A 24,158-nucleotide genomic window follows, 5' to 3' on the forward strand; every position below is an offset into this window, starting at 1 on the left:
AGATCTTTCCGGAGGGACCCTGATCCTGGGGGGGACTACAACATGACCAAGGACGACCGAATAGACAGACACCTACAAAGGCAGGGGGTGCGACCAAATGCGTTAATGGAAGAATTCACCACAGCTATGAGACTGACCGATGTGTGGCCTATACTACAACAGGACGGAACCCAATACACTTACTTTTCTAACGCACTCAAAAGCTCATCTCGCATCGACTATTTTCAAACATACTAAGCCTCAATTGGCCAGTTCCGCAACCCTCACGCCCTACCTAGGGGTATTTCTGATCACTCCCCAGTTAGAGTTGAATCTAAACATTGGAAACAACAACCGCGGGCCACGATCACCCTAATCTCCTGGCTATTAAAAATCCCTGACATTTAATAGGAACTATATTCGCAGACCATCAACTATTTTAAAGAAAACGTAGGTTCCGTTGATTCAGCACTAACTATATGGGAAGCCTTTAAAGTGGTTTTGAAGGGACAGGCATTGTCTCTAAAGATGGGTTACATTAAGTATAAACGCCAACAGTTAGTCCAATTAGAAAGCGAGCTCCACCAATTGGAAGTCGATAGCACCAATATGCCATCAGATGACGCTCTCCACCGCCTCACACTTAAACAAGAGGAATACAAGATTAGGGCTAGGGAAAACGTGATGGCCAAACTCCTCAGCACTCAGCATAGAATATATGAACTGTGGGACAGGGCCGGTAAAACTTTGGCCTGGCTAGAGAAAAGATATCAAGGCAAAAGATGGGTGCCACGACTGACCCTAAACGACGGCACACTAATCACACATCCAAGACACATAGCAGAAGCCTTCGCAAATCATTTAGAGCAAATCTATTCCCCCTCCACTACATATACAGCATAGACTCCCTCCAGTTCCTCGCTGATAGTGACATACCAACGCTCTCTGACACTGATAAAGACACCCTTGACGAGGACTTGACAGATGAGGAGATCCAGAAGGCCATAAGCCATATCCATTCAGGGAAGGTGATGGGGCCCAACGGAACTCCCATCAAATTTAAAAAAAATGGTTGCCTCTCAGGTATCCCCACACCTATGGGCCATGTACAACGAAAGCTACGAACAGGGAATTCTGCCGAATGATCAACGCCTGGCATCCATAGTTGTGATTCGTAAACCAGGAAAGCTCGTAGATAATTGCGGTTCATGTAGACCGATTTCACTAATTAATGTAGAACCTAAGATTCTAGCGAAAGTACTTGCCTTACGGCTGGTCGCGGTCATCTCCTCCTTGGTTCACCCAAACCAATCTGGCTTTATGCCAGGAAGGAACACAGCACTCAACATCTGGCATCTCCACAACGTGCTAGCACGTCGAGAATACATGGAAGAAGATGCAGTAGTGCTGTCCTTCGATGCCTCCATGGCGTTTGATTCTATTGAGTGATTTAGAAAAGGGGGTGGTGCAATGACCCTTGCTCATTGCACCATCAGGATTCAAGCAAACCGGGCCGAAGACGGCTGTAATGCCAGAAACCGGTCCCCGGGAGCTTGTTTCCTTCCCAGTGTAAGAATTGGCTTTTGTAGTTTGGTTTGCCCTGTTCCCATCATGCACTGGGACAGGAACAGACTAATTTGCATACAGCCAGGTTCTGAAACTGGGATGGTGCAGTGAGCTAAAAAACGGTGTTGGATCTAGCCCTGATCTCTTGACTGGGTGAGAGCTTTCTGCTTAATTCAGAGACTCTGTCCCTCACCACCCCTTGTTGTAAATATTTTTGTCCACCCTAAGCGTGGAAGGGTATTCTCAGATGTGAGACCCTTGCTCATTGCACCATCAGGATTCAAGCAAACCGGGCCGAAGACGGCTGTAATGCCAGAAACCGGTCCCCGGGAGCTTGTTTCCTTCCCAGTGTAAGAATTGGCTTTTGTAGTTTGGTTTGCCCTGTTCCCATCATGCACTGGGACAGGAACAGACTAATTTGCATACAGCCAGGTTCTGAAACTGGGATGGTGCAGTGAGCTAAAAAACGGTGTTGGATCTAGCCCTGATCTCTTGACTGGGTGAGAGCTTTCTGCTTAATTCAGAGACTCTGTCCCTCACCACCCCTTGTTGTAAATATTTTTGTCCACCCTTAGCGTGGAAGGGTATTCTCAGATGTGAGACCCTTGCTCATTGCACCATCAGGATTCAAGCAAACCGGGCCGAAGACGGCTGTAATGCCAGAAACCGGTCCCCGGGAGCTTGTTTCCTTCCCAGTGTAAGAATTGGCTTTTGTAGTTTGGTTTGCCCTGTTCCCATCATGCACTGGGACAGGAACAGACTAATTTGCATACAGCCAGGTTCTGAAACTGGGATGGTGCAATGAGCTAAAAAACGGTGTTGGATCTAGCCCTGATCTCTTGACTGGGTGAGAGCTTTCTGCTTAATTCAGAGACTCTGTCCCTCACCACCCCTTGTTGTAAATATTTTTGTCCACCCTAAGCGTGGAAGGGTATTCTCAGATGTGAGACCCTTGCTCATTGCACCATCAGGATTCAAGCAAACCGGGCCGAAGACGGCTGTAATGCCAGAAACCGGTCCCCGGGAGCTTGTTTCCTTCCCAGTGTAAGAAATGGCTTTTGTAGTTTGGTTTGCCCTGTTCCCATCATGCACTGGGACAGGAACAGACTAATTAGCATACAGCCAGGTTCTGAAACTGGGATGGTGCAGTGAGCTAAAAAACGGTGTTGGATCTAGCCCTGATCTCTTGACTGGGTGAGAGCTTTCTGCTTAATTCAGAGACTCTGTCCCTCACCACCCCTTGTTGTAAATATTTTTGTCCACCCTAAGCGTGGAAGGGTATTCTCAGATGTGAGACCCTTGCTCATTGCACCATCAGGATTCAAGCAAACCGGGCCGAAAACGGCTGTAATGCCAGAAACCGGTCCCCGGGAGCTTGTTTCCTTCCCAGTGTAAGAATTGGCTTTTGTAGTTTGGTTTGCCCTGTTCCCATCATGCACTGGGACAGGAACAGACTAATTTGCATACAGCCAGGTTCTGAAACTGGGATGGTGCAGTGAGCTAAAAAACGGTGTTGGATCTAGCCCTGATCTCTTGACTGGGTGAGAGCTTTCTGCTTAATTCAGAGACTCTGTCCCTCACCACCCCTTGTTGTAAATATTTTTGTCCACCCTAAGCGTGGAAGGGTATTCTCAGATGTGAGACCCTTGCTCATTGCACCATCAGGATTCAAGCAAACCGGACCGAAGACGGCTGTAATGCCAGAAACCGGTCCCCGGGAGCTTGTTTCCTTCCCAGTGTAAGAATTGGCTTTTGTAGTTTGGTTTGCCCTGTTCCCATCATGCACTGGGACAGGAACAGACTAATTTGCATACAGCCAGGTTCTGAAACTGGGATGGTGCAGTGAGCTAAAAAACGGTGTTGGATCTAGCCCTGATCTCTTGACTGGGTGAGAGCTTTCTGCTTAATTCAGAGACTCTGTCCCTCACCACCCCTTGTTGTAAATATTTTTGTCCACCCTAAGCGTGGAAGGGTATTCTCAGATGTGAGACCCTTGCTCATTGCACCATCAGGATTCAAGCAAACCGGGCCAAAGACGGCTGTAATGCCAGAAACCGGTCCCCGGGAGCTTGTTTCCTTCCCAGTGTAAGAATTGGCTTTTGTAGTTTGGTTTGCCCTGTTCCCATCATGCACTGGGACAGGAACAGACTAATTTGCATACAGCCAGGTTCTGAAACTGGGATGGTGCAGTGAGCTAAAAAACGGTGTTGGATCTAGCCCTGATCTCTTGACTGGGTGAGAGCTTTCTGCTTAATTCAGAGACTCTGTCCCTCACCACCCCTTGTTGTAAATATTTTTGTCCACCCTAAGCGTGGAAGGGTATTCTCAGATGTGAGACCCTTGCTCATTGCACCATCAGGATTCAAGCAAACCGGGCCGAAGACGGCTGTAATGCCAGAAACCGGTCCCCGGGAGCTTGTTTCCTTCCCAGTGTAAGAATTGGCTTTTGTAGTTTGGTTTGCCCTGTTCCCATCATGCACTGGGACAGGAACAGACTAATTTGCATACAGCCAGGTTCTGAAACTGGGATGGTGCAGTGAGCTAAAAAACGGTGTTGGATCTAGCCCTGATCTCTTGACTGGGTGAGAGCTTTCTGCTTAATTCAGAGACTCTGTCCCTCACCACCCCTTGTTGTAAATATTTTTGTCCACCCTAAGCGTGGAAGGGTATTCTCAGATGTGAGACCCTTGCTCATTGCACCATCAGGATTCAAGCAAACCGGGCCGAAGACGGCTGTAATGCCAGAAACCGGTCCCCGGGAGCTTGTTTCCTTCCCAGTGTAAGAATTGGCTTTTGTAGTTTGGTTTGCCCTGTTCCCATCATGCACCGGGACAGGAACAGACTAATTTGCATACAGCCAGGTTCTGAAACTGGGATGGTGCAGTGAGCTAAAAAACGGTGTTGGATCTAGCCCTGATCTCTTGACTGGGTGAGAGCTTTCTGCTTAATTCAGAGACTCTGTCCCTCACCACCCCTTGTTGTAAATATTTTTGTCCACCCTAAGCGTGGAAGGGTATTCTCAGATGTGAGACCCTTGCTCATTGCACCATCAGGATTCAAGCAAACCGGGCCGAAGACGGCTGTAATGCCAGAAACCGGTCCCCGGGAGCTTGTTTCCTTCCCAGTGTAAGAATTGGCTTTTGTAGTTTGGTTTGCCCTGTTCCCATCATGCACTGGGACAGGAACAGACTAATTTGCATACAGCCAGGTTCTGAAACTGGGATGGTGCAGTGAGCTAAAAAACGGTGTTGGATCTAGCCCTGATCTCTTGACTGGGTGAGAGCTTTCTGCTTAATTCAGAGACTCTGTCCCTCACCACCCCTTGTTGTAAATATTTTTGTCCACCCTAAGCGTGGAAGGGTATTCTCAGATGTGAGACCCTTGCTCATTGCACAATCAGGATTCAAGCAAACCGGGCCGAAGACGGCTGTAATGCCAGAAACCGGTCCCCGGGAACTTGTTTCCTTCCCAGTGTAAGAATTGGCTTTTGTAGTTTGGTTTGCCCTGTTCCCATCATGCACTGGGACAGGAACAGACTAATTTGCATACAGCCAGGTTCTGAAACTGGGATGGTGCAGTGAGCTAAAAAACGGTGTTGGATCTAGCCCTGATCTCTTGACTGGGTGAGAGCTTTCTGCTTAATTCAGAGACTCTGTCCCTCACCACCCCTTGTTGTAAATATTTTTGTCCACCCTAAGCGTGGAAGGGTATTCTCAGATGTGAGACCTTTGCTCATTGCACCATCAGGATTCAAGCAAACCGGGCCGAAGACGGCTGTAATGCCAGAAACCGGTCCCCGGGAGCTTGTTTCCTTCCCAGTGTAAGAATTGGCTTTTGTAGTTTGGTTTGCCCTGTTCCCATCATGCACTGGGACAGGAACAGACTAATTTGCATACAGCCAGGTTCTGAAACTGGGATGGTGCAGTGAGCTAAAAAACGGTGTTGGATCTAGCCCTGATCTCTTGACTGGGTGAGAGCTTTCTGCTTAATTCAGAGACTCTGTCCCTCACCACCCCTTGTTGTAAATATTTTTGTCCACCCTAAGCGTGGAAGGGTATTCTCAGATGTGAGACCCTTGCTCATTGCACCATCAGGATTCAAGCAAACCGGGCCGAAGACGGCTGTAATGCCAGAAACCGGTCCCCGGGAGCTTGTTTCCTTCCCAGTGTAAGAATTGGCTTTTGTAGTTTGGTTTGCCCTGTTCCCATCATGCACTGGGACAGGAACAGACTAATTTGCATACAGCCAGGTTCTGAAACTGGGATGGTGCAGTGAGCTAAAAAACGGTGTTGGATCTAGCCCTGATCTCTTGACTGGGTGAGAGCTTTCTGCTTAATTCAGAGACTCTGTCCCTCACCACCCCTTGTTGTAAATATGATTCTATTGAGTGGCCATTTTTGTTCGAATTCCTGAAGAGGATGGGATTCGGCCCAAAGTTTCTGGGAAGGGTGAAATTGCTCTACACGGATATGCAGGGCCATGTGCGAGGAAACAACTACACATCTTTTGGCCGTTGGCCTTGCTGTGTGCGGATGTGAAGCACTGGAGGTCTCTACCTCTTTTGTTGGTGGGCCGAGCTGCCCTTTTTAAGATGCTGGCCCTTTCACGTTTTCTCTACATCCGTCAGAACTGCCCACACCTGGTCCCAGATGGTCTGAGGACCAAACAAGTAGTATGGCTCAGCCTGGAATAGATGGTAAAGTTGGTCTCTGGGACAAAGTGCAGATGTGGGTAGGAATTGTGCACATTAGGATTTTTTTGACAGAATTGGCAGAGCAGGACTTTTCTTATAGTGTAATTAATTTGTCAGCAACCTCAGTGGGTTCTCAGGTGGTAGATAGTTCCCTAGGCTTGGAGCATTCACATGTATGCAGACTCCTGTAAAGTGTCATGTTGGTTCCACCTCAAGTCCCCAAGTAAGCGGGCCTATGGGATATCAATATAGTACTTAACCTTTGAATTTCTTGGCCACCAAATGAGGATCTGACAAGAAAACAATTGTCTCTTTAACTGACAGTGTTTCTCTGCCTTTGTGTTCTGTTGGATTCAAGAGCCAATCTTATCTCGGGTTGCATCTTCAAACCAGATAAGATAGGATCTCATTCGTGAGCGCCATTTGTCCCAAGAGTAACCACAGTTGTGCAAGGTCAAATGTCTTAGTGAATACGAAGATGTTGCAAATAGGGGAGCAGTCTGCCTTTGAAATCCCTCAAAAAGCCTTTCCTCTTGATATGTTTGCCAGTTTTGGTTAGTGGATATGATGGGGACACACAAAGCCGAAATTGATATCTCAAGCTTTGGGACTCGATTGGCTAGAGTGCCAAAGACTTCTAATGCTCTTCTATTCAACAATAGGTTAGAAGATATTTCAAGAACATTAACTGTTACACAGAGTCCACTTCTCAAATGTTTTACTTCAAACCAATTCACAATGTTGCCTTTTGTGTGGCGGGCAGGCTTTGAACTTAGAGTCTGATCCTCCAGGTCCTGACATAGAATATCCAATTCCTAGATGAAGTGAAGGAAAATTATGATTCTGTTAAGGACATGGAGATGAGGATTATCCCTGCCATCAGCTGCAATCCTCCGTGAGGAAGTTGATGGGTCAGAAAAGCATACACACATCTTTCCCTTCTGACTCATGATGATGGAACATTGGTCTTAACTGACGGTATATGTGTATCTTTGTCAGTCTAATGTTGTAATATTGGTACTTCTCCTGAAGTTACTGATGAATCTATTGGTTGCAATTTAGGGCTGCATACCTTATGAACGTGTTTTTCACATTCAGAGTTGAACATATAGGCAGACAAACTGCAGTTGTGACTCAATGACACAACACCCACATGGCATACTATATGACAGTACCAAGATAACCCAATAACACGAGGAAACATACCAAAACAGTGCACTTACAAAATCAGCCCCCACATTAGCCCCAGTGCACTGAAACAGCACAGCAATAAGTCAACAACCAATCTTAAAACATACCAGTACAACAGCAAACAAAAACAGTGCAAAACACATCGCTGCATGTCAACATAACACATTTAATATACCAAAACAAAACTACAACACACCAAAACAAAATGACAACATGTAAATGCAAGATGATACTGCAATTACATTGTTGTGTTTTGTGGTACTTTAGGTTGTGCTCTGTTTGTGTGTTATTGTGTTGTTGCAGAGTGCTGTTATTGTGTTGGTTTGGACTAGTGTGTGTGTTTGTGTTGTGTTATGTTGAACTTTTGGTGTTGTGTTTTGTTATGTTTTGTGTCATTGTGTTTGAGCTGCATTTTATGTGTTTGTAGTATAGTGTGAGTTGGAGTATACACTGTTGTGTTTCTTTATTAAATCATTGTGTTGTGTTATGGCAGTGTGTTATTAGGTTGTACTAAAGTAGTAAAGGCATAAAAACATTCATTGTTGTAGAAGGATTTCATAGGTGTGTGCCTTCAACAAACGTGCCTGAAGTAAGACTCCATAGCATTGTGGTAGGCATAGTCCTTCCATCTACAATTTGGTTTGTGAGACTTCATTTAGTTTTAAAATACTGATCAGTTTGCAATGACAGAATCTCCTTTCGTTTACAGAGTTAGTACATTTAATTTTCAATAAGGTAATCTGATATCATCACATTTCACTTTCATTAAAAATCTTCAGAAGAACGTAACCACATTAGGTTGTTCTGATAAAATATCCAACTACCTCTTTCAACAAAGGAGCTTCCTCTCCCTACATAGTGCTATCCCTGGAAGCCGTAAGTTCCAAAGACACGCCTGTAAAACGTTCTGTGCTGCTTTGTCTAAGTGCTACAGTAGTCGGACTTTGTCTTTGTAATGAAGCTCACATTATATTTTTTTATGTTGTTGCGCTGCATCCATTTGTGGTTGCTATGTTGTATTTCTTCAAGTTCATATTGTGCTGTTTTCATACATTATTGTATTGCAATAGTTCTTTTATGCTATGTGCGCCATTAAAGCTCAAGCGCCAAAATTCAAAAGCAGTAACGCCGCTTCACCTCTGCAACTACTCAAGACATCAGTCTGCCCAAAAACATTGGGCTTACTATTGTTATGTAATCTGGTTCTCTAACTTCTGAATTCTTCACAACCCTTGAGATTTTGGATAGACTGTGTGCCACTGGGAAAGTATGCCATTACATCGCATACCAATACCACGCGTGCCAATACAATGTAGGTATTACTACGCGATGTTAATGACAACGACATGCCATTACATCGCAAACTTTTACCATGACTATGCCTTTACCAAGCATGCCATTACAACGCAAAGTCATGCGTGGTAAATCTATACTCGTGGTAAAAGTTTGCAAAGTAAGTGACTCTACCATACCCTTGCACAACTACTCCCTACAATAACACTACAGTACCCTGCACGACCCCCCAACACTACCCTAACACACTACACTACACAAACACTACAACACTACCCTAAACCCTAAAGCACTACACTACATAAACACTACAACACTACCCTAAATCCTAAAACACTACACAAACACTACAACACCACCCTAAAACCTAAAACACTACACGAACACCACAACACTACCCTAAACCCTAAAATACTACACTACACAAACACTACAACACTACCCTAAACCCTAAAACACTACACTACACAAATACTACAACACTACCCTAAAACACTACACTACACAAACACTACAACACTACCCTAAACCATAAAAGACTACACAAACACTACAACACTACCCTAAAACCTAAAATACTACACTACACAAAACTACAATACTACCCTAAACCCTAAAACACTACACTACACAAACACTACAAACCTACCCTAAACCACTACACTACACAAACACTACAACACTACCCTAAAACCTAAAACACTACACAAACATTACAACACTACCCTACAACCTAAAACACTACACTACACAAACACTACAACACTACCCTAAACCCTAAAGCACTACACTACATAAACACTACAACACTACCCTAAATCCTAAAACACTACACAAACACTACAACACCACCCTAAAACCTAAAACACTACACGAACACCACAACACTACCCTAAACCCTAAAACACTACACTACACAAATACTACAACACTACCCTAAAACACTACACTACACAAACACTACAACACTACCCTAAACCCTAAAAGACTACACAAACACAACAACACTACCCTAAAACCTAAAATACTACACTACACAAACACTACAAACCTACCCTAAACCACTACACTACACAAACACTACAACACTACCCTAAAACCTAAAACACTACACAAACATTACAACACTACCCTACAACCTAAAACACTACACTACACAAATGCTACAACACTACCCTAAACCCTAAAACACTACACTACACAAACACTACACCACTACCCTAAACCCTAAAACACTACACAAACTCTACAACACTACCCTAAAACCTAATACACTACACTACACTAACACTACAACACTACCCTAAAACCTAAAACACTACACAAATGCTACAAGACTACCCTAAACCCCAAAACACAACACTACACAAACACTACAACAGTACACTAAACCCTAAATCACTACACTACACAGACACTACAACACTACACTAAACCACTACCTACCCTAATCCCACCCCTACACTACCCTTAACCCTAAAGCACTACGACACTTCAACACTACCCTAATCCACTACCCACACTACTCCCACCCCTACACTACCCCTAAAACACTACACCTAGCACGACCGCCTACACTACGCAAACACCACTACACTACCCTAAACCCTAAAGGACTACACTACAACACTACCATAAACCACTACCCACAGTACTCCCACCCCTACACTGCCCCTAACCCTAAAACACTATGACACTACAACACTACCATAAACCACTACCCACACTACTCCCACCCCTACACCACCCCTAACCCTAAAGTACTACAACACTACAACACTACCATAAACCACTACCCACACTACTCCCACCCCTACACCACCCCTAACCCTAAAATACTACGACACTACAACACTACCATAAACCACTACCCACAATACTCCCACCCTAAACTACCCCTAACACTAAAACACTACAACACTACAACACTACCATAAACCACTACCCACACTACTCCCTCCCCTAGACTACTCCTATACTCTAAAACAGTACGACACTACAACACTACCCTAAACCACTACCCACACTACTCTCACCCCAAGCACAATCATCCTTACCTCTCTTTCCTCGTGGTTCCTTTCCAGCATCGCCGTCTCTACTTCCGGTTCCTGCTTCCTGCTTCACTGCGGTGCACGTCGTTGTGAGGAAACGGAAGAGCCCCAGTTTCCTCACAACGAGGTGGATCGGCATTACATTGCATGCGTTGTAACAGCGCATGCGATGTAATGGTATGCATAGTAATGGCTACGCGTAGTACCATCGCATGCTTTGTAACTCATGCGATGTAATGGCATTGCGGGGTAAAATCCGCGTAGTGATTGCTGTTTCCCGCCACTGGCTGCCTATGAAATGTAGGAGATGTCCTGGACTTTTACAATGATCCTCAGTTGGTGCCAAAATAATTTATAATGAAAGGTATTGCATTTTATAACTAAAACAATAGAAATTACATTTTTTTCAGTAGGTACACTGGTTTTGTGCAATGATGTAACACCAAAGTCAGTGTAGGTGATAGGGCTTGCATAAAAGTGTACAAAAAGGCACAGAGCAAGAAAAGCGTAACATTTGCTACCCACTAGATTTTTGCGGCTGGTGTAGGTCATATGCTGTGAAAACCTCAATTTAATCATTGATTACTATGTGTAAATAGGCATCTTATGTAGGTTAAGATGTTTTTTTTATTTTTGTAATTTAGGTTCAGGCAAGAGATTTATTTGCACAAAAAGAAAGTAGCGTGCACACAAAATGAGAGACCAAATGGCAGTGATGAAGAGGAGTGTCATTCAGACATTTCAGATGAAGGAAATTCAACAGTTAAACACAATGACAAGGTAACGCACAGATACCTAAATTATATTGCCCAACAATGTAAATGATAATCTCTTAACAGTGTTAAAGAAAGCTAAAAAAACAAGATATCCTTGGAGTAGTTCTACCCTTCTCTATTGCCAAAAAAGTGACTATTTTTTTAGTAATGCTTGTTGGTAGGTATCCCTATTTAGTACAAACAATGCTGCCCCCCTATTATATTTTAGAAGTGTAGTGTCATTATTTTTTTTTTTTTACAGATTCTGGATTTAGATGCAGCTACTGGAAAAGGACTAAGCGGATTATCTTTACCATATTTGTGGATCGACAAAAGTGATGTGTTGATACAACTTAGCTTATATCAACCAGCTCGACTTCTTCTTTCAGAAGCACATAAAGCTAGCCAGGTAAGTATGTAACTAGTCCTTTTATTTTTAGATATCAAAAGCAACATACACCTCACTTAGGGAAAATATAGTAAAAAAATGATGATTTGTTGATGTGTTAGATATTCACTTGTGTATTTTATAAGTTGACAAGTGTACCAACAAGACCATACTCTCAATGCGCAAAGCATAGGATCTGGGATTTAGGGTTAATGAATGTTGAAACACTTGGTTGGTTTCCAAACCACAGATTGCAGTTTAGTGGGATGGTTACATCATGCCCATTTCTTGAACCACTAAAGAAATGTCTTACATATTATAGGATGATAGATGTAACAATAACAGAATAAATGGATCTTATTTTGCAGGTCTACTAATCCATCTCATTCAATTGGTTATGCAATGATGTGTTGAATGAATGCTAATAATCCCTCTTATATGTCCTCTAGCTGTTCAACTCACCCCAAAACTCAAAATCTAAGGTTTAGAGTGATCACTCTCTTTTAGTTAATTTCACTCTCAGATAAAAATTGTAGATTAGTAAGTACTCCAAGTATTTCATGTTACTAGGATCTTGAAATCTGAAACCTGTTCCTGTGTGTGATGCATAATTTCTCGCCACAGGGAAGATTTCATGAGATGCAGTTCTCTTCCAGGGGATCCTCATCAATAGTCATAAGCACTGAATATTCCCGCCCATGTGCGGGACCCCGGAAACAATATAAAATATACATGTAAAAACACATATATCTCGCTCCCCATATATGTACATACATATATTATTTTTCTCACACCAATGCAGCTCCAAAACTGGGGCTAAAACAATGTAAATACATGTACATGTACTGCAATTAGTAAGGAAACAAAAAACACATTAGGTCAAATTTCCCTTGAACTTTGTGTTTTAATGAGTAAACCCACTCATAAATCCTGAAAATTGCTTATAAATAGACATTGTTAGCCCTCAGGCTGAATTGTAAAACAATAGCATAGAAAATGAAACCATTTTCAACAAAAACTGGCACTGTGCCTTTAAGGCAGCCCTGACCCCAGGCTTCCCATCATGCCTCAGGGGTGACAGTTAGGTCAGTTGTTCTTTCTGGCTCCTTCAGTCAGGACCCTGGTGAAACAGCTCCCTTTCTTTTTGACTTTCTGTCAAAAAATATTATTGTTAATCCACAATTTTTGCTTTCACTCGACGTCTTTTAGACCTAGGGTGCTACTACTACCTTTTTTAGGCTTAAAAAAGGTGTTTTTCCTGTCAAAATACCTTGTCTTTTTGACAAATGCCCTTCATGTGGAAGGAAGATGGCCAAGACTGATACTCATTCAGTGTGTATCCTGTGCCTACCAGACTCTCATTCTTCGAAAACCTGTGAACACTGCCAGGTTTTAACATCCAGAACTCTCAAAGACCGAGAGAGAATTCGAGTTTATGGACTTTCTGAGAGAGGAAGATCTCCCAAGAAGCAGAAAAGTCTGAGGGCGCGGTCGACGTCGAAAGAAGCCCCGACTTGTTCACCTTCGGGATCGCCGTCGAAGAAGCAGTTGACGGCGACGAAGAAGACGTCTTCAGCGTCGACAACCAAGGTACCTCGGCTACAGACAGCGTCGAGGGGTAGGTCGCCGTTGAAGCAGAAGAGCTCGACGGCGAGCCAACTGACGTGGAAACAGCATCGTCATGCTGTGACGTCGAGGCATTCTCCGTCGACGCCTGGCCACCGGCGTTCGGCGTCGAGACAACCTCCGTCGACGACTAGTCGTGGTCGTTCGGCGTCAAGGGAGTCTCTGCCGACACATCGTTGATCGACGTCGAAGCAGCCCATGTCGACGCCCTGCCAATGACGTTCGACGTCGAGGCAGCCTCTGTCGCATTCACATTCGACGTCGAGGCATCCTCCGTCGCCGCCAGATCATCGGTGGTCGGCGTCGAAGCAGCCTCCGTCGTCGTCGAGCAGACATCCTTCAACGGTGAGACGCTCTATGTCGAAGGACAGTCATCGACACTCGAGGTCGGCGTCGAGGAGATCACGGTCGACGTCGAGGGAGCGTCTATCTGCTCGGCGCTCGGCGTCGAAACAGCCACCGTCGACGGATCAGCGGAGATCCAGAGAGCGGGGCGTCTCGCAGCCAGTGAATATCTCTCCTTCAAGATCACAGGAGAGGTTACCTTTGGGTCAGGTGGTGCATGAGATGGAGAGTGAACCTTTGGACCAGTCTCAAGCCCCAAGGTCTCAACTGGGTTCCCCAGGATCAGCATCGGCTGCGGAGATGGAGAAATCACCATTACAGGATCCTCCCGCCAAGAGAAGGAGTGTTTCAGAAGAGAGAGGTTGGTCGAGGTCTTCCTCTAGACGGTCTGTAGTGAGCCTGTCCTCATCCTCCTCGGCATCTCGAAGTGACAGCTCTTCGGATGGGGAAAACAGCTACTCGGACAGGGAGAGGTCAAAGTCCCCTGCAAGGTCGCAGCCGGATCAAGCGGGTCAGCCTCCTCCACGCTCACGTTCGCCAGTGCAGGATCGCACCCAAAAATCTCCCCCTGTTAGTCTTTCCCCAAGGTGGTATAGACCTCTTCACCACTGGGCCAAGAACAAGGAGACGGCGGATCGGTTGAGGGCGGATCAAGATCAGACCTCCCGCCGCAAAGAAAGGTCTTGTTCTAGAGGACATTCAAGTAGAAGAAGATTTAGTCACAGGGAGCGATCTCGTTCTAGAACGCGCTCACGTAGGAGAAGATCTAGGTCCAAGCGGACTCATAGCTCTTCAAGTTCATCGAGGACCCGATCGCACAGAAATTACTCTCCGACCCTAACAAACAGTCCACGCTCGAGAATATCTCCAACAGAGGATATTTTCTCGTTCCAAGACATCTTGGACAGGGGAGCCCTGAAGCTAGGAGTACCTATGACAGCTCCGCAGATCAAGACGACGGTCATCTTTGAAACCCTGCAGCACAGAACGGCACCCAAACCCTTATTGCCGTTGGTCCCGGGTATCATGGATCCGGTGAATGAAGTCTTCCTGACTCCGGCGATGGTGAAGTCATTCCCAGCAAGGATTCTCAAGAAATAACGTCCACCTGAAGATGATCCTCTGTTCCTCAAGTCCGATCCTCCGCCAAATTCAGTGATCATTGCGGCGGCTAAAAATCCAATGCGGTGGCCTCCTCATCCACGGTACCGCCGGATAAGGACAGCAAGTTACAAGACTCATGGGGGAGAAGAGTATGTAACACCTCAGCTTCTTTCCTCAAGGTCTCCAATGGGGAAGCCCTGCTGGGCAGATATGATAGATCTCTGTGGGACTCGCTTCAGAGATTTTCTGCAAAACTTTCTCAGGAAGATAGAAAGGACTTCGAGGAAATTCTGATGGAGGGCGGTCAAGTCTCCAATCAGATTATAGGGGCGGCGGCAGATGGAGCAACGATGGCGGCGCATGGTTATGCGCATGGAATCACAGCGAGAAGATCCTCGTGGGTGCGCTTAACAGCATTGAAACCCGAGGCTCAAGCCAGAATACTAAATCTTCCTTTTTCAGGCACATCTCTCTTTGGGGCAAGTGCTGATAAGGAGATGCAACGAATGAAGACGGAGTTGGACACCCTTAAAGCCGTGGGGCTTGAAAAGAAAAAGGAATTCTGGAAGAAATTCCATTCGGACAACAAAGGCTCTTCGAAGCAGAGGGTTCAAACCCCTCACTGGCAGAAGGGCCAGAACCAGCAAGGCCAACAAAAGTCGCAATATTAAGGAAAGCGCAATTCCAAAGGAAACGGAAATCAGCGCCAAGGCAACAGCTTCAATAGGCCTCAGCAGAAGCAATGAGTCTTCACTTCCCCCACAGCGCCGTTGTCCACTCCAGTGGAGGGAAGCATTGCGCATCACAGGACAGAGTGGCAAGTCATTACAAAAGACAAATGGGTGTTGTCTACGCTGCAGAATGGGTACTCTCTTCGTTTCCATCGTCTACCTCCATCCGTTCCTCCGATGTCAACGTCAAGCCACCAGCTACAAATGTTAAAGAAAGAAGTAGCGACACTCCTCGAAAAATCAGCCATCGAGAGGGTTCCGGTGGCTCAAGGGGAGAAAGGAGTATATTCAAGGTATTTTCTGGTCAGAAAAAAGGGCCAAAAGGCGGAATACAGGCCCATTCTGGACTTGAGAACACTCAATCTACATGTCAGAAAAGACAAGTTTTGCATGTTGGCGCTTCACCAAATATATCCACGTCTCAGGAAGGGGGATTGTATGTGTTCGATGGACTCAAGATGCGTACTTTCATGTCCCGATACTGCCCGATCACAGGAGATTCCTTCGATTCCGGGTGGGGACCTCCCACTACCTGCTCAAAGTCCTGCTGTTTGGGTTGAAGTCGGCCCCCAGGGTGTTCACGAAGTGTGTCGCAGTGGTGGCAGCAGCTCTACGCCGCAGGGGGGGTTTTGTATACCCATACTTAGACGATTGGCTGTTGAAAGGTCCAACTCCAGACAACGTAAGGAATCAATTCCAGACATGCATAGAACTCTGTCAGTGTCTACGTCTGCATGTCAATTACAACAAGTCTGTCTCCCAACCCACTAAGAAGATTCACTTCCTAGGAGCTCTGCTAGACTCCGAGGTAGGAAAAGTGTTTCCTTCGGAGGAGAGACAGTTTTCGATACCGCTCAAATGCCAGCAAGTTCTTTGCAACAGGACTCAGAAAGTGCGAAAGATAGCCTCCCTCTTAGGGTCGATGGCTTCATGCATCTTCTTAGTATCGAACACCAGACTTCGGATGCGTCCTCTTCAGCAGGATCTGGAGGACAAATGGGACTAGCAATCAGATCGCTGGGACGATCATATCACTTTGTCGGAGGTAGCTCGATCTTCCATCCCGTGGTGGACAAAGAAGCAGAACATGCAGGTGGGAGTTCTCTTCCATCAACCTCCTCCTGCGCAAACGATCATCACAGACGCGTCTTTACAAGGCTGAGGGGCGCACATGGGACCTCTCCAAGTGCAGGGTCTGTGGTCGTCCAAAGAAAGCACCAACCACATCAACTTGCTGGAATTGAGAGCAGTCCACCTGGCTCTCAAAGTGTTCCTTCCCTCGCTTCAGGAGGAAATGGTTCTAGTACAAACGGACAACACCACTACAATGTACTATTTGAACAAGCAGGGAGGAACACGCTAAAGGACTCTATCACTGGAAGCTCAGCGCATCTGGCATTGGCTTCTGGCTCGCAAGTTGTCTGTTCAAGCAGTCCACCTCCCAGGAGAGCAGAACGGGAGAGCGGACGCACTAAGTCGGCATTTCGAGGACAGAGAGGACTGGGTCCTCAACGACGAAGTGCTAGAAGACATTTTCCAGGCTTGGGGTCGTCCTTCCATGGATCTCTTCGCGGACGACGTAAACAGCAAATGCCCAAGCTTCGCCTCAAGGTTCTACCGACCAGGAAGGAGAGGGAATGCTCTTTTGATCGACTGGTCAGGGGAATTTGTGTACACCTTTCCACCCCTTCCGCTGATCCCGAAGGTGGTGAGCAAGCTGAGCCACTCGTGCATGACAATGATCCTGATTGCCCCCGATTGGCCGAGGCAATGGTGGTACACGGACCAACTTCACCTGTCAGTGTCTCCTCAGAAGAGGCTTCCATGCAGGCCGGACCTGTTATCGAAGATGAACGGGAGGATTCACCATCCCAACCTTCCGTCACTGAACTTGGCAGCATGGCTCCTGAGATCATTCAGTACGGCCATCTAGGACTGCCACAAGACTGCATGTCCATTCTGAGAGAAGCACGACGTCCTTCCACAAGGCATTCTTACGCATGCAAGTGGAAGAGGTTCTATATGTGGTGCATGTAGAATGGTCACAATCCGGTGAAGAGTCAGGAAGAAGCAGTTCTTCCATACTTGTTGTACCTGGCTAAAGCAGAGTTGAAGTTTAACTCCATTAAGGTGCATTTAGCCGCTATAACTGCTTATAGGCGATCACCTTCACAAACCTCTTTTTTCCAGTTGCCAGCGGTAAAAGATTTCCTGCAGGGTCTGAAAAAGGTATACCCTCCGATACGTCCACCTTCTCCTCCCTGGGAGCTGAACCTAGTACTATCAAAGTTGATGGGCCCTCCTTTTGAGCCCATTCATAAAGCTACTTTACAGCATATTTCCTTGAAAGCGGCTTTTTTGGTAGCGATTACGTCAGCCCGCAGGGTGAGCGAGATTCAGGCACTCTGTACCAAGGAACCATATACAGTGTTTCATTTGAATAGAGTAGTGCTGAGAACGCATCCTTCTTTCCTACCGAAAGTGGTGTCAGATTTTCATGTCAATCAGTCGATCTCTCTGCCCACTTTCTTTCCCAATCCCTCTACTCCAGCTGAGAGGGCTTTACACTCTTTGGACCTGAAAAGGGTTTTAAAATTCTATTTGGACAGGTCCAAGCCGATCCGACATTCTGATCAGTTATTTATTAACTATGGATCGATTAGAACTGGTCATGCAGCATCGAAATGTTCCATTTCCAGATGGATCGTCTCGTGTATCAAACTTGCTTACCAATTGGCGCAAAAACCTCTGGGGTTTACCCCTAGAGCGCATTCCACTAGAGGTAGAGCTGCCACGGCAGTTTACCTACAGAATGTGCCCATGTCTGAGATTTGTAAAGCGGCAACCTGGAGGTCTGTCCATACATTAATCAGACATTACTGTCTAGATTCGGACACGAGAACAGATACCCAGGTAGGCCAGGCCTCCCTGAGGCATCTGTTTAGCAGCTGAGTTATTGGCTGTTATGATATGGTTGGGTCATGTACTTCTCATTTACCTGCAGGTGGTTGATTGACTTGCTATTTTATTCAGTGCTTATGACTATTGATGAGGATCCCAAGGAAAAGAAGGATAAATTACTTACCTGTAATCCTAGATCTCTTCCAGGGGTATCCTCATCAAAGTCATAAGCAACCCACCCGCCTCCCCAGGTAAATGAGATTCGGTACTATTGCAATCTTATGGTTGAGCCCTGTCTTCAGGGTTATGCAAAGAACAACTGACCTAACTGTCACCCCTGAGGCATGATGGGAAGCCTGGGGTCAGGGCTACCTTAAAGGCACAGTGCCAGTTTTTGTTGAAAATGGTTTCATTTTCTATGCTATTGTTTTACAATGCAGCCTGAGGGCTAACAATGTCTATTTATAAGCAATTTTCAGGATTTATGAGTGGGTTTACTCATTAAAACACAAAGTTCAAGGGAAATTTGACCTAATGTGTTTTTTGTTTCCTTACTAATTACAGTACATGTACATGTATTTACATTGTTTTAGCCCCAGTTTTGGAGCTGCATTGGTGTGAGAAAAATAATATATGTATGTACATATATGGGGAGCGAGATATATGTGTTTTTACATATATATTTTATATTGTTTCCGGGGTCCGGGGTCATTGCTTATGACTTTGATGAGGATACCCCTGGAAGAGAACTAGGATTACAGGTAAGTAACTTATCCTTCCGTGTTTCTGTAATTAGACTGTAGGAAGTGGGATCCTCTAATCTTTAGCATGCCAGTGATTGCAGCAGTGGATGAAGCCTCTTGTTTGATCTACTCTCATGAGTTAGACCCTAATGTATTCAAAGCCCCTTAATATTCCAACTTGCCTCCAATTAGGAAGTGTGGTGCATTTAGGGCCAGATGTACATTCTCCAAAATAGCTCAACGCAAATTGCGAGTCATTTGCGACTCGCAATTGGTGAGGCCCTATTTTGCATGTACAACAGTTTGTTTAACACTGTTTGCGATTCCCAATAGGGTTGCAAATTGCAAGGATCTTGAATATTAATGAGCCTCTCACAGTTTGCGAGCCCATTGGGAATGACAGGCCCTCCCTCCTTTTTTCAAAGGCCCCAATATGGACTTTTCCCTGTCCAAAATAAATCCTAACTCTTCCAACTTGTGCACCATTTCCTGCATCTCCCTCTTCAAATACCCTTGTTTTTTTGCCAATATCAGAATATCGTCCAAGTAGATAATCATCCTTATTCCCCTGTCTCAAAAAAAGGCCACTACTACTCTCATTACCATTGTGAAACACCAAGGTGCTGAGGATAGTCTGAAAGGTAAACAGAAATTGGTGCCATTTCTCCCACCATCTGAATTGTAAAAACATTTGGCTCCTTCTTGCCCTCGGAAAAGTAAAATATGCATCCTTTAGTTCCAACTTTACTAACCAATCCTTTGCTATCAAAGATCCCTCAGACAAGTAATCCTCTCCATTTTGAAGTGTCGGTAAACTAAACATCTGTTTAATTCCCTGAGATATATCACTGGACGCCAACTTTTGTCGTTTTTTTTCCACCCAAAAGAAATTGCTCACAAAATCTTTTGCTGGCTTTTTCACCTCTTCTATTACATTCGTTTGAATCAGAGAAACTATTTCTGAACCTATTACTCCTTCCTGTTCTTTTGACATGTTTATCCCTCTCTATTCTTCTTTTTGAAACAGACATTTTAAGAATTCTATTGTATAACCTTGAATCGTGTCTAGAATCCTGAGTCACCTTTTCCCATTCCTTCTTGAAATACTTCAAACATCCTCCTACTCCTTTCTGGAAAGAACCAAAAATAATCCTTCTACTCAACTTGTCCTCCATTTTTGAGTACACCCGCCTATTTACTTTTCGCGACACCCGCTCCGCGGGTGCCGCTCACACACGCTGACTCTGGTGACTTCTCGTTAAGGATCTCTGCAGCGGAACCGAGGGTGTTTCCCATTAAAACCTTGCCCTGCTGGGACCAGCTACCTGGGAGGTCGCGCCGCTGGTGGGAGCTCTTCCGTGGTCGACGGATTGCCTAATTGCTCCCAGCGAGCGCTTGACCCCAATTTTTTGGCTGCCTGCACCGGGGGACTGCGAGGACCAGAAGCCTCAGCATCTTCCAGCTGGTGCCTCTTCCCCCGGCGGCAACGCCCCCTACCTGCCGCCTATTTACTTTTCGCGACACCCGCTCCGCGGGTGCCGCTCACACACGCTGACTCTGGTGACTTCTCGTTAAGGATCTCTGCAGCGGAACCGAGGGTGTTTCCCATTAAAACCTTGCCCTGCTGGGACCAGCTACCTGGGAGGTCGCGCCGCTGGTGGGAGCTCTTCCGTGGTCGACGGATTGCCTAATTGCTCCCAGCGAGCGCTTGACCCCAATCTATTGGCTGCCTGCACCGGGGGACTGCGAGGACCAGAAGCCTCAGCATCTTCCAGCTGGTGCCTCTTCCCCCGGCGGCAACGCCCCCTACCTGCCGCCTATTTACTTTTCGCGACACCCGCTCCGCGGGTGCCGCTCACACACGCTGACTCTGGTGACTTCTCGTTAAGGATCTCTGCAGCGGAACCGAGGGTGTTTCCCATTAAAACCTTGCCCTGCTGGGACCAGCTACCTGGGAGGTCGCGCCGCTGGTGGGAGCTCTTCCGTGGTCGACGGATTGCCTAATTGCTCCCAGCGAGCGCTTGACCCCAATCTATTGGCTGCCTGCACCGGGGGACTGCGAGGACCAGAAGCCTCAGCATCTTCCAGCTGGTGCCTCTTCCCCCGGCGGCAACGCCCCCGTGCGTGATCCACCCTTTAAACTGAACAGCCTCACACGCAACGCGGGACGCGCGCGGGGAGAAGCGCGAGGCGAAGCCCGGGCCAAGGGCGGGCCCGTTTCAGCCCGTTCCAGACTGTGCAGGACTGGACTGGGCCACGGTATTTACATTCTCATATTCATACCGCTACCTTTAACTGTGACCTTTCGTTGGTTTTTGACCAAGTATCTGACCTGTTCTTATTAATAACTTTGTCTTGCTTGGCGTAACAATGAATAAGCGTACCAGAAGTAAAAAGACCTCTAGCCTAACTGACATTACTGGTCCCCTAGACTTATTCATTACCAAGACTCACGAGGTAATTGACAAAAGCATACACATCTTAGAACGGAGGGTATCCCATGAACTGGAGGTTGCAAGAAGATCTTCTATGGGGCTCCTGGCTTCTGCACAAACCCCCACACAACAGGGCCCTATTATTCCACTGCTTAAGGAACCGGTCAATACGAATGCATTAATACATACGGTTCCAAATATTGTCGATCTTTCCGCCACCCAACTCTCACTGGGGTCTAACTCCAGTGAGGACTTGGAAAAAACACCAGATCTACTTTTCCCCTATGATCATGTGGATAATGTAGACCCTAATTCCACGGGCAAGCGGGAGGGTGCTACAGCAAAGAGGCAAAACACTGACTTGACCCCACATGAGACCACACCAGCTCTGGATAACATGACGACCTCTCTCAAACCAACTACTGACATAGTCCTGTCAGATCAATCGAACTCTACTAATAGTAATACTGATTGTATAGCAATCTCTCAGGACGCTGTTCTCCGAGAGCTGACAGAGAATCAAGCCCTCGGGGGTGGCATACAGAAACCATGTACTGCATGTGTATCACTACACGACTTTATCACAAAAAGCATGGGCCTGTTGCTAAAACGCCATCTGCAACCCTTGGAAAAGAGCATCATGATCATTGAGAAGCAATTAGTTAAATTAAATACCCCAGCTTTCAAGCAAAAATCATTAGGAACACCTGCCAAGGCTCTGGGGAATGGGAAAGACACAAACAACCCGGCTCAACCCCCGTCTTTACCAGTCACCCGACCCAAGCCCTCGTCGCTCGAAAGAGTTATAATCACTGAAGCTTCAAAAAATAAACAAATTACTTCAAAACCTGCCCCAATAGAAGGGAGTGGAAAACAAAAAGGCCCCAGTGATAACCCTCAAAAAACCCCGGCTCCCGTCGAGTCAAATAGCCAAGTAGTGAAGCAGAAGGATACCCCACAGACCTCACAAAAAGCCCAACCATCCCAGCCACAGGCCAATGTGAGGAAAGGCCATAGGTATAGGCGTCCGATACATCTGCCACCCGAGGCGACCCCATACACTGTCATACTTACCGGGGTCACCGAGCTGGCAGATGGTACAGACGAACCCCCCTGGTCCTTGCGCAACAAGGTATTGCAGTGGTTGAGCCAAAACAGACCTCTTCATCCATTTAATCATAGCAGAATTATTTCAATGAGAAGAGTGTTCTGGATTGGCGACACCAAAAAAAGTTTACAGGGCGATTGTATTGTACTTAATTGTGAGGACCCTGACACAGCTGATTATATCTCCTCATGGCCAGCCCTGGAGAAAAGGGGGGGGGTTGACGTTCAGCGTCTCTCCTTCTTTTACCCACCTCTAAATACTTTTAATCACGGTGACCCGAACAGCTGGGAAGAAGTTCAGGATTGGCCCTGGACACAGGTGGGGCACTACAACAGAAACAGAAATAGGAATACTAGCAATCACTGGAACAGAGGGTGGGATAATCGTCCCTGGCCACCAAGAAGAGAAAACATAAATCCCGATTACTGGAGGGGGGGCCCCCACAAGGAACAGGTTCGACTGCCTAGACATGGTCGATTGACCAGGAAATAATGGAGGTATCTCAGACGAGTCCAGTATAGATGACCACCAGACCCTCAACGCTAGTACTGGCCCATCAGGGAATACATCCGATCCCCCAATAGGGGAAATATCGCTAACACCTCAGCATCCATCACACCAACTAAATGAGACCCCAAAAAGGGAAGGTCCCATAGCCCAAGTGAAATTCAATGGCGGGGTTACACCCACAATCCCGCGGGATACCACACAAACCATAAGGGAGGTAGAACATAGTGTAGAGGGTGCGGAGAGGCCAACTAACCAGCCACTGGCATTAGAAGCCATTCAACAAACTTCCAGCCTAAAAATAACTTCCTGGAATGTCGCAGGGCTAAACAATAAATCAAGGGCCCAGTCATTTCTATCCTTTATGGGTAAGCAGGACATAATATGTTTACAAGAATGCTGGGACCAGGAGGAGACCCACATTGAGGGCTTTAGCACCTTTTATATCCCGTCGATACAGGGTAATCGAGGTAGAGGGTCGGGGGGTTTGTGTATCTTTGCCTCTAATTTGTGTAATACAAAACTGACCCCATACATGGCAGGTGGATCTACAGTAGGGGTGGCCAGATCAATGCAAGGACTTATGGTCAAAGCAAAGGGGTGGTCCATCTTTGTGATTAACTTATATATCAATGTGCCAAAAGTAGATCCGAAAGCTTTAATAGCTGAGCTTACTACAATGCTCTCAAGAGGTGGGCAAGATGCAGATTGTACTCTAATAGTAGGTGATTATAATTGTCAT

At 46.1% G+C, this 24,158-nt stretch overlaps 1 protein-coding gene across 1 annotated transcript in view; it reads left to right on the forward strand.

Annotated features, from left to right (window-relative positions):
- The window catches only part of CFAP46 (cilia and flagella associated protein 46), a 1,558,477-nt gene that overhangs the window by 792,648 nt on the left and 741,671 nt on the right, over positions 1 to 24,158 (forward strand). Inside the window, exons 36-37 of the mRNA XM_086922533.1 lie at positions 11,418 to 11,553; positions 11,791 to 11,937. Coding sequence (XP_086778659.1) covers positions 11,418 to 11,553; positions 11,791 to 11,937 — 283 coding nt within the window. The remainder of the gene's footprint in view (positions 1 to 11,417; positions 11,554 to 11,790; positions 11,938 to 24,158) is intronic.

Source organism: Lissotriton vulgaris, chromosome 5 (genome assembly GCF_964263255.1).
Source record: "Lissotriton vulgaris chromosome 5, aLisVul1.2, whole genome shotgun sequence".
NCBI lineage: Eukaryota > Metazoa > Chordata > Amphibia > Caudata > Salamandridae > Lissotriton > Lissotriton vulgaris.